An 11,984-nucleotide genomic window follows, 5' to 3' on the forward strand; every position below is an offset into this window, starting at 1 on the left:
GATTATTAACATTTTATAGACAACTACTATAAAATCCTAAATCAGGTAATCTTATTTTCTACTACACTGTTAGGACTTAGGAGTTAAGACGAGAAAGATTGCCTTAATAGAAAAAAATTAATTAATTGTTACTAGCATAGCTTTCATCGCTCATTCAAGAATTGGAGGCCCACTTTGATCATAATCAAAAGAGGACAATAAATGTTTACCGTAAAAAAGCCTTACACTCTGTTTGGAAAGAAGAGAAATCAAAATAATGATAAATTGTTAATTTTCTTTACATTGTTATTTTCCACCCTTGTGTTTGGATAATGAAGAAAAATAATGAAGAAAAGAAAATAAATTTATTTTCCTTTATTTGGAAAAGGTAAAATTTTAGAGGAAAAAATTGTTAATATTGATATATTACCATTTTAATCTCACCTATCCTTTTAGATGGCTTTGATGATCATATAACTTCAATATTTAATTAAAAGTAGTGAAATAGGAAGGAAAATAAATTAATTTTCCTTCTTTTCCAAATAAGGTAAAATTGCTTTCCACAATTATTTTCCTCAGCTATTTTGATTCCTTCAAAAGAATGTATCCATCCAAACAGAATGTTATTTTAATAACTTAATTCAACTTACAATTAGGGTAGAAAAAGAATAGAAGAAAATGAATGATAGAGAATATAGAAGAAAAATAATAAGTGCAATTTCAAGTTTTTAGAAAATAACTACAAATATTATGAGAAATCAATTTATTTAACTCTCTTCGATTCCTTTATTTAAAAAATTTTGAACTTTCTTTCTAAACAGCCTATAAAACTTGTTAAGAGAACAACAACTGTTGTAATTGAAATTACAAAACTATGGGCAGTATTAGTGAAATTTAAGGGAAATTGTATGTATTACAAAATTCAAAAGGAAGCAATGAACACTAATAACAAGGGAATTAGGATTAAATTCAAAGCATAATTAGATTATATGATTGGAATTTGACAATAAAATTAACAAGGGTTGAAAATTTAAATGAAGATAATAAATTGAAATTAAAGAAATTTGTCTTGTTTGTGTTGCTTTTTTATTGTGTTATTTTTCATAGGATACTTGAGAGAGTGCTTGCATCACTTTATAAAGAAACCGATATCTCTTTTCTTTTATATTTTTTAATTTATCCACAACTCTTTTATCAATTATTTAATTAAATTGAAATATTTATACTTTGTTTGGATGACGTAAAATATGAGTCGATGTAAAATAAAATGTGAAAATATTTTATGATTTTCAAAATCTTTTACTTGGTTTGAGTGAAAATGTTAAGGACGGTCTAACGTAAATTCTTTTATTTGGTTTGAGTGAAAATGTTAAGGACGGTGTAACGTAAATTTATTTTACACATTTTTATAGACTAATTTTCACTGAGAAGTGAATAATATAATTTTGTATTCTTATTTTACGTTGTCCATCTTTTCAAACATAGCATAAATTGAGTTTTCAATTTACTAAGCCAAATTAAACAATTTTATGGGCCCTGAATAAATTTTATGGACTTCATAGAAGCCCAAATATGGGCTCAGCAACTTCACTCTCGTCTTTTCTTATCCAAACGAATCGATCATTCAACATTAGCGCTTTTTATTGTTTTTTTTCAAAGCAGCTTTAACGGACAGAGAAATTAGATGGAGAATGTATGAGACGGTTAGTTTTGACAGGCTTAAACACCACAGTGATCTCTCTTGTTTCGCTATTCGTGGAGCCGCAAACGCGGTCTACTACTCCTCTTCCTCCGTTATTGGCGGCAATTCTGTCTCATTCTCCTTCCTTCTCATCTTCATCAACGGTAAGTATACTCAGACTGTTCTCTAGTAATGAAATTTTGCCGTAAGTTTAACTATTAGAGAAGCAACAGAGTTTGAAAATAATTGTATATTTTATGGTTATTAAAATTTTAGAAAGTATGGAAGTTAAGAGAGGTGAACTGTATTCATCACTTTGTCTTTTTGTTTTTCTTATTCTTATTCTTTTTGTGCATATGACAGATGGAAGTTCAAGTTCAAAGGGAATCGTCTTCACAGAAGAGTCTTGCATTTATGGAGCTTGCAATGGAACAGGTAATCCATGGACCTTCTATCAATATAAGATTAAATTAGGCAAAATAGTGAAGGCTTTCTTATGGCATTATGTTCTATCTCCATTTAGTTTTTACTTTCGGTACATTAAATGTTCCCAGCTGTTTTCTGTAGATGCTTACAAGAATTGAAAGAGCATCTTTCATTCTTATCTTATCCATAAGAGAACGTGCAAGTTGCAAACTGTATTTCTAATTGCAGTTAATAGAGGTTCATTTTATATGTGAATTGGTAATAAAATATTTGTTCACGAGTTGAGATGTTATGTGAATTTGTTTCGTGTTCTTGTATCGGGTTGAGCTGCAAGGAGTGGGTGGAGGGGCACACGCACGCATAACTTTGTTACATTTTGATTCTCAAATTCTAATTTCTGTAATTTATTAATTCATTTGAAAATTTCATAAGGTCTTTTTGAGGAGTATTTGGATTTGATTATTGTGGTCCCTACTAGCAAATGCTACTGACTTTGCAATTAACACCTGTAGTCTGTGGCCACTGGCCAGTGGTTGCTACTGAGATGAAAATAGCTGACACAGTAGTTGGAAGTGCTACTGAGTTAGAAATTACCAAATGTCAACAGTTTCCATCTGTGACTTTTAGCAAATCATTGGTATTTGGGTATCGAATCAATTGTGGTGCCCAGGGCATTGGCACTTACCAATTGCCACAAGAAATAAAAGAAAATAATTTTTCAATAAAAATTGGTGGTTGACTTTTGGGAGGCAAACATTCTTGTAGTTTCCCTAACATTTTTTAAGGTCAACCTACGTTAGGAGATTTGATGCTGAAATATGTATATGCTACTTAATAACGTGTATTTATTTTGCCATGCAGATAGTTTGATGACCAGTTTCTAAAAGCTTTCAATAATCTTACAATTGTTAATGCCTTAAAGCATAAGTAGAGATAACATCAATACCTCTTACCTGAATGTAACGGTAGCTTTTTTGAGCAAATGTAGAGTGAATGGTTAAAAGATAGCCTCTTTGTTTGAGTTTCATACTCTAGTCATCTTATTTAATGGATCAGGAAACTGAAACAGTAAATCCATATCTAGGTGTCTTTCAAAAGACAAAGTGTCTGCTAACTAATATTTCTGAACTCGACAGGGGAAAATATTTTTCCTCTGCATTAGATGGGCTCTAACGTTCTGTAGTTGCCATATGGCTTTTCTCCTTCAGACATGTCGAGGTTGTTTCTGCTTAAAATGAATTAAATGTTTGCTGGTTCTGTCAACACATTTCAATTTCAATTTTGTGTCGGCTTTTTGACTTGTGACTCTTTGGTATATTATTTGTTGGTCATATGACAGGCAAAACATGCCTTGGATTGTCTTGAAGTGCCAGTGGGGTAAGCTCTTCCAAATTATGTCACTTTATATATATATATATATACATATATATATATATATATTTATATTTTTTTTTTTTTTTTTTCTGGAGGAGGGGGAGAAGAGAGAGGGAAAAGGGCATAAGGTGTTTGAGGTTTTATTTTACAGAACTTATTTTATTTTACCATTTGCAATTGCACTTTACCTAATTTTTGATATAACATCATTTTTCTGAAGTTATATTTAGAAGTAAACAGAGGATGATCTTGCATTCCAGTTATCATAAAATTTAACGCTAATTCTGCTTGGGAAGCAATTAAAATGTACAACAACAACTAGAACTAGGCCTTAATCCTAAACTAGCTAGAAGCAATTGAAATGTAACTTAAGAAAATTCGAAATTGTTGCATTCTTGTGGCTTTTAATTTCATTTTCACATTAAATGACTTAACAAATAATTCTACTTCACTAGGCAACCAAAACTTCTAGCGAGTACGTGTAGAAGGATTGCAAACTTCTGAAACCTTAAGTACACAACTTGATTATAAAATGATTGAGCATGTATTATTTTTTCCCTTGGTAGAGGTTCAAATGATTAATGAAGGAGAAATCAGGGAAATGCAAAACGGCTAGTAGAGGAGGTTGATATAAATGGGTGCACCTAAATGAATTTTCTTTTCTCCAAGAAAAAAAATGATTTCAATTTTGAGCTAATCTGAAAGTATCTGTTTAAGAATATAAAGGATATTAGGAAGAGTTTGGATGTTCCATTCATGATTTGTGATGACAAGGAAATAAAGTTGTAAGGTTGTCAAAAAGAAGTTAGAAGAGTAAATAAAAGAAGATAGAATAATAAATCAAGTTTTTTAGCAAGTAAGAACATGAAGAGATTTGAAATTTAAAGAAGCCTGATGGAAGAGATGTGAATGCTAGGTTAATTATGAAAAGAACTCAAATATGTCAAGGCAGTTAGGGAATCAAAGACAGGATAAGGATAGGCTTCAGTTAATTGGGAGTAACCTGACTCTTCAGTTTTTCTGCTGGCTTATGGTTGGTTAAGTGCTTGTATTTTTTCGTATTTTCAGAAGGTCTTATTTGAGTTCAAAGCGAGGAGCCATGAATTGCTGTTAGTTTTATCCTTTACTGAAGGTTGTGGGGAAATCAGTATAGAATACTCACCTCAGGGTGAGCTTACTACTTAGATGCTTTTAGTAGTTATCTGCTCCGCACTTGGCTTGTGGCGTTTATCGTGGGCACAATAACTGGTACATTGGATGGGGATCCTTCCTAGTCCTCTTGTACTAGGGGAAGTGACCTCTCAATGCTCTAATGAAATGGGAGGAAAATAAATGGTAATACAATTTCCATTTTTGCAGAGACCACTCCATATTTTCAGTTAAATATATCATTTCAGCAATTTAGGGTATAATTGACATATGCCTTGCCTGGAGAAACCTAGTCCTTGTCATAGTTCATACAGAAGTAACTATATGTATGATTAATAGGGAAAAAACATTTGATTTAATTGAAATAACTTAATTTCATTAGTCAAATTTTCAATTATATTAGGATAATGCTCAACCCACCTGTTGCTAAAACTCTGTTTGCTTAGTTTGAGTTATGTTCTTTAAAATGTTGGTTTCTTGCTATCAAAAAATTCGTTGCTAATTTTTATGTGCTCACATGAGGGTGAGCAGTGAGCCAGGAGTGACTGAGGAATTTAATTGAGACCCTGCTTATTCTGCCTCAGTTGAACCCTGGGCAACTCTAAACAAGACCTGCTGGTGTTTTGTTGGCTGGTTTTTGGCTTTACTTGCTAAGGATTTATAACCTAATTTGGTGAATTACCCCTGCATTAGAATCAGGATTGACATTCTTTAACGAGATGATGTCCATCAATGTTGATGTGCAGTTCAGATGTCGAAAATGAACTAAATTTGCATATACATATATTGTCATATGTCCTTAAACATATTGCAATTATTAATCAACATAGCTGTGCTCCCTAGAAATTTAGGCTTCTTCAGTTAACCTAATCAATTTTTGCAGATTACACTTTTCCTTCCAGAAAAGAGATTGATTCTTTTACTTAAAATCTGCATTATTATTTAGTCAGATCCTTCATCACTAAAACTATTTTTTCATTGACCAGTTGTGTGATTGTTGAAGGTGGCATAGTCATTGGATCTGGAAGAAATCGAACAACAGAGACAAGAAATGTAAGTTAATCAATGCATCAAATATTTTCACCTTTGTTTACTCTTCTAACCTGCTTTTATGATATTCTATGGTAAGTTTAATCATATCGAGGTCCCTCTAATTTATTTTAGTTTTTGCATGTGAGTTGCTTTTCAGAAATCATCTAATATATAATGAGCTAGCAGTACCTCGTACTTTAATAGCTAATTGGATGTCTATAACTAATCTCACCTTTGTTCAAGTGCAACACAACTATGCCATGTTAGTTTTGTGCAAGTGAATTGTTTTTCAGAAACCATCTACTACATAATGAGCTACCACCTTGTTATTTAATAGCTACTTGGATGTTTGTAACTAGTCTCACCTTTATTCACCGCTGCTCAACTTTGCTGATCCTTGAATTGCAATATAATTTAAAATTTGTATCAAACAATAACAAGGTAGAAATCAGAAGAGCATTCGGATAGATACTCTAAAGCTTTTGCAATTTAGGTTCTACTTTAATTTCTTGTTGTAGGCCACAAGACATGCAGAGATGGAAGCAATAGATGTTCTTCTTGAGCAGTGGCAAAAAAGTGGACTTTCAACTTCAGAAGTTGCTGAAAAATTTTCAAAATGTACTCTTTATGTTACATGTGAACCATGTATAATGTGTGCTGCAGCTTTGTCTATCCTTGGTATCCTCCCGTTTTCAAATAACACTTTTCTAATTCTTTTAAATCTATCAGAGCTTTATTTATTAATCTAATTGATAATTTTTGACTTCAGTTGTTCACTTGCTTAGGTATAAAGGAAGTGTATTATGGATGTGCAAATGATAAATTTGGAGGCTGTGGATCAATATTGTCACTGCATTCTGGCAACTATCAGCCACTTAATAGGTTCATTTCTATTTTTCGTTTGGGTTAATTATTTTCATGATGTTGTCAATTTTTTTTCTTTTAATGTCTTAACGTTATTATTATTATTATTATTATTATTATTATTATTATTTATCAATTAAGTGTTTGGACATACAATCTTTTTTCAATTAAATGCATTTGTCCGGAATCTTTTGTCAAAAAAATTAAAATGGATGATTAAATTACATTTGGACATCCATTCTCTTTCTCTCTCTTACTCTTTTTCTTTCCTATTCCACTTTATATTGTTGTTTGTCTCTTTTTTTCTTAAAAAAAAATAATAAATAAAGTTTCACTCTTTAACTTTTTCCATCTTCTACGATAATATCATATGCATTTAGCAGTAAATTGATATGTTGTTTATTTTATCTTCAACTACTGTTATTATACAAATTTTATCCAGAGTTTCATCATAAGCCATGGCAATATATAAATCACTTCCTTGGTTTCAAATTGTTATGAAACAAGTAACATAACGTAGTAGTTGTATAAAACTTGATTGTCCAGTTCCTGATGCAGGGATCCTCACTTTAATTGGTGGATATTTAATTATAATTGTGTCTTCCATTTATGTGCATTGTGCAATTTAGGGCATGTTTAACATATTCTATATGTTTGATAGTGAGGAAGCTGCTCAATGGAAGGGTTTCAAATGTACTGGAGGAGTAATGGCATCTGAGGCAGTTTCGCTTTTACGATGTTTCTATGAACAAGGGAACCCTAATGGTAAGTGAGTTCAATAGTCAAGTTCTGTTTGAAAACATCCTAGGATGTGCTAACTCCCATTTTTAGAAGCAAATCAAAGAACAGAGTAATATATATATATATATATATATATATATTGGAATAGAGGGAAGAGAGTATTCTGTTGAGTTAGATTTCGGAAATGGTTCTTAGGCATGCTGTTGGATGGTAAAATTTAATAAAAGGTAGCAAGTAAAAAACTGAAAAAAGGCAATGCTTCTTGTGAGCTCGTTCCAAAAAGTACTTGCTGGATATCTGGAGAAATGGCTATTATTTCCAGATATATCTTAAAAATGATGGATTTTATTTTTCATATAAAAGATGCTGAAGTGTTTCTGTTTCCATGACCATAACTCATGCAAACATGCTCAGAAAGATTGTTAGAGACTAGCATGATTCTCCAATTGCAACTTTTGTTTTCTTGTGAAGAATCATAACATGAAAGCCGTAAAGACAAAATTCAACAACTTGGCTAAATAATTGGTTCCCACTTCCTTATTAAGGTATGACCCTTGTATTTGAATGTGTATTTGGACCTCTAATATTTTAGTAGTGAGGGGGAAAATAATGGTTAACTAATTACCTCAATGTGGGCAATTAAAATTGATGAAGCCGAAGTTGTATTTATATTTTTGGGCTTCCTAGCTTAAACTCAGACCAGAAAGGGTGAGTAACCTTTCTTCATATTTTTTGGATTCAGAACTGATATTTATTGTTTCATATACCAGTTTTGTTTGGTGGATTTTTAGTATACAATGGTTGCTTATAATGATCTACTTTATGAGCAAATGCTTTATACTGCAAATCCATCAACATAAGCTAGTATGTGAAAACAGTATATATTAGAGTTCGGAAAGGTCAAATCTGTTTGGTGATTCCGTCAAACAAGTTGCGAAAACTTCTGGATAGGTATCCTACATCTGAACTGAATTCTTTCTGGTTATGGTGAATCGGGAAAATGTGAAGAAAGTCTGTTGCCATTTGTGTTCCAAGTTTAAAGCTCTAACCCCAATAATACGAATGCAACTTGGCCTTAAATCAATTTTAGCTTATCCACGTCAACCTGTCCCAACATTAAAGGACATCATCTAGACATCCATCAAGAAAAGATAAGTTTACAGATATCATACATAACATTGACAAAATAGACATAAAAAGATTCCAACTGGCATTTACATTGGGAAAAACTAACACCAACAGTGGAAACAAACTTATTTTATAGCAAAACCCAAATATTAAAGGCTGTGAAGAATAAACCAAGTTAGAGAACTGTTCCTAATAAAAACTAATGAGTCTTGGGAGCGCAGAAAGGACGAATACAAAATGTTCTTATATTATGATATATCTGTTAGTGCGTTGGATTAGTTTTAGAATTCTGCTATGCAGTGGTGGATGTCATTCCGTGTTTGTGCATGTAAATGACATGAATAAACCTAAGGCTGTTATAATTTCTTTTGATGGTTTCTTCAATTTTGGTCCTTTGCTTTAGAGTTGACTCTAGACTAATGTATCGTTGCTTGCCTTTCCAGCTCCGAAGTCTCACAGGCCAGTAACTTTCCAGGTAACACATCACTAAAATATCTTGAAACTATCAGAGTACCTTTCGCTTCCTGTTCTCATGATTTAAGACTTGGACTTTCAAACAGTACTTGCTATATGTGATACATACACAAAGGTATGTATAAGTTTAGAAATATTTGTTGAAAATGTTCTATTTTCAATTTACGTGTCGCTTCTGGAAGTGTAGACTTTAACTTTTTGTTCTTATATAAGTGAAGAACTCACGATGACTGAAGCTGTTTTGGAAAAAACCTTCATTGAACGAATTTGTGAATGAAATACGGAACATCTAACTTGTCTACCCAAGATTGAGGCCCTTGATAGAAAAATTTAGGTCTTTGTGGCTTATTGTCTCTTCAGGAACTCGCATTTTCTTTTTCCATTTGCTAAAATGCGTCATATTGTGCTTGGAAAGGTGAAGTGAGGGTAATTCAAATGAAGGATTAGAGAACATAGCTTCCAAATTTTGAGACTTCTTTCCTTACTCTTGGGATATAGATAGATGTCAAATGCATTGTTAGGACATCTGCGGAGGGCTGCACATGAGTTGGGTTAGTTGATTTAATTTACTTAATTTGTAAGTAGGGATGATCAAATGATCCGATTCATTGGATATCCGGTCCGATTCGATCTGAATGAAACAGATAAAATCCGATCCATTTAGTGGTGGATCAAATATGGATTTAAAAAAAAGAACCCAACGCGAATATGAGTCGGATATAGATATGGAATAATCCGATCTTAATCTAATCCGTGAAAGGTAACTTGGCTTTTTTGTTATATTTCTAAACTTGTTGATTGTAATTCTAGATGTGTCGTTGCCTTTATTTTTCTATTCCTTCTTTCTTTTTCATTTATATTCTAAATCATTATCTTCAACTTTTTTACCTTTTTGTATTTTTTTTTTTAATCTCTACCTCAAATTAAAGAATATGAATTTAAACATTACAACCATTAGTCTGAGTTTTTTTGAACTTAACAATTATTAAAGTCTCTACTAGTTGTCATAGCATATAATATTTCCAATTATTGTTAGGAATTTTTGTGTTTTCAACATAAAACATAATATGCATTTTTATTAAATTATTGTTCTATTTGGTTTTCTTTTAAACAGAATAAAAATGGATAATATTCGATTCGACCGGATCCAAATTCGAGTGGAACAGATATAAATATGGATATATGAAAATCTTTACGGATTGAATATGAATTTTGTATAATCTGATCTAAATTTAATCCCTATTGATAAGTGCAAGTCAATAAATGGTAAAGTCTTGATGGTAAACCACTTATGAGTTGTGGTCTTGGTAATAGGATCCGGATATCAGTGATTTACACACAAAAAAAGTCTTAATGGTAAACCAAACAAGCCATAATTGTAGACCAATAAAAAGAAGAAATTACTTGAATGGTAATTTAATAGCAAATTCACGACAAAAGTCTCTTTGCTTATAAAATTTGCATGACAAAATAATTAGCCAATATCGATTGAGCCAGCCAACCTTGAAACTTGTTTGATGCCTATTTTAATTTCCAACAAATCACTTTTAGGATTGGCTACAATGTAGTCAAACCAACCAAATCGATTCAACCTATCGATTTATTCAATTTTATTTTTTAAATTATTAATTTGATTTATGTAGAAAAAACAAAAAAGAAAATTGTTTGGTTTAATTCTTAAAATCTTAAGAGTCAAAGAAATTGAAAAAATTGAACTGAATCGAATCAAATCAATTAAATGAATTTGATTTTTTCTTTTGAAAGTTTTCCAGTCTTCTATGTTAATCAACTGAATTCCTATCCCTAACCACTTGTGTATATATTGCCTATATTGTTAGGCCGATGAGTGTCAGTCTCGGAAATTGCCAAGTATGAGGAGAACAATAATGATTTAGCACGGTTGTAAGAAGATAAAGTGTAATGACAACAATTATTTAGCACCGGTGGTGTAAGAAGAGATAAGTTGTTTATATTTTTAGCTTATGACAATATCTATTGTCTTATATCCCTATCAGATTATAATGCATTAAATTAAATTAAAATTTAATTAAAATACAAGTAATTCAAGAGCCATACACATAAAAATACTTAAATTTATTATTTGAATGATTACCTTGGGCATGGGGGTAGTCTTATATATACGAGTAGGTTGCACAGACTCAGCAGAGATACGGAACGGACGAGAGATATAAGAATAATAACAATCATTTATATAAATAAAAATAAAAAACTTAATGTTTTATTTTAATATATTAGTTTAAATTAAAATTAAATTAAATTACATTAACCCAATTATAAAAATAAAAAATATTTAATTTCTTATTTTAATGATTATCTTGATGTATGGGGCAGTCTTATACACCAGAAGGTCGATTGCACAAACTGAGACACAAGATACGGAAACGTATGGGATATGACAATAATAAACGATCATTTATAATAAATAATTAACATAAAATAAAAAAAATACTTAATTTCTTTTTCAATATAATTAGTTAAATTCTCAAAATTATTATTACTATTGAAAAATCTATATCAATCTACATAATATATAAAGCAGGGTAGTTTGCTTTATATGGAAGCCAAGCGTTAGTATCACAGTTTACCACTTGGCATTATTTTGGATTATAGAATGACGGATGTTAGAATTCACACAATTTAGCACAATTATAAGAATTGTAAAAAGATTAATTGTTTTATATTTTCTGATAATCCATCGATCAAGATAATATCTATAAAAAAGATTATTTCTAACATTTAATATATTAATATAAATTTATTTCTTTTTATAAAACAATTAATAGTAATCCACTGTTTAAAAAGAGTGTGAATAAACAATACATTACTATTAAATAAACAATATATAAGTAATTTAAAAAATACATTGGAACGTATAGGATACGATACTTTTTAAAAGTAAGTCATCACACGCTTGTAACACATTACACTAAATAAGTAATATATTAATATTTCAAATAATAAACAACAATTTATATAAATTATAACTAAATAAAAAGACTTAATTTCTTATTTCAATGCCACAAAAATATTTTAAAACACTTCATTTGATTGGTATTAAATAAAAAAAATCTTGGTTGATTAATTTGGTATACAGAATAGTCTCATAACTAGGATC

The 11,984-nt window shown here is 30.8% G+C and overlaps 1 protein-coding gene across 2 annotated transcripts; it reads left to right on the top strand.

The window, feature by feature from the left end:
- The first annotated feature begins 1,607 nt into the window (after window positions 1-1,607).
- Window positions 1,608-9,029, top strand: LOC149492004 (tRNA-specific adenosine deaminase TAD2-like). Of its 2 annotated transcripts, XM_089716931.1 has the most exons (8): window positions 1,608-1,824; window positions 2,024-2,095; window positions 3,426-3,463; window positions 5,596-5,662; window positions 6,160-6,319; window positions 6,427-6,523; window positions 7,167-7,270; window positions 8,818-9,029. In XM_089716931.1, exons 1-8 carry the CDS (start codon window positions 1,675-1,677, stop codon window positions 8,862-8,864), a joined length of 735 nt encoding a protein of 244 aa, XP_089573057.1. In that variant the 5' UTR covers window positions 1,608-1,674; the 3' UTR covers window positions 8,865-9,029. The 2 variants fall into 2 exon arrangements, with proteins under 2 accessions (XP_089573057.1, XP_089573058.1); XM_089716932.1 differs by lacking the exon at window positions 3,426-3,463 and having other exon boundaries at window positions 5,613-5,662.
- Window positions 9,030-11,984: the final 2,955 nt, after the last annotated feature.

Source organism: Jatropha curcas, unplaced genomic scaffold, assembly GCF_041381405.1.
Source record: "Jatropha curcas cultivar XTBG-Jc1 unplaced genomic scaffold, XTBG_Jcur_1.0 HiC_scaffold_174_pilon, whole genome shotgun sequence".
Taxonomy (NCBI): domain Eukaryota; kingdom Viridiplantae; phylum Streptophyta; class Magnoliopsida; order Malpighiales; family Euphorbiaceae; genus Jatropha; species Jatropha curcas.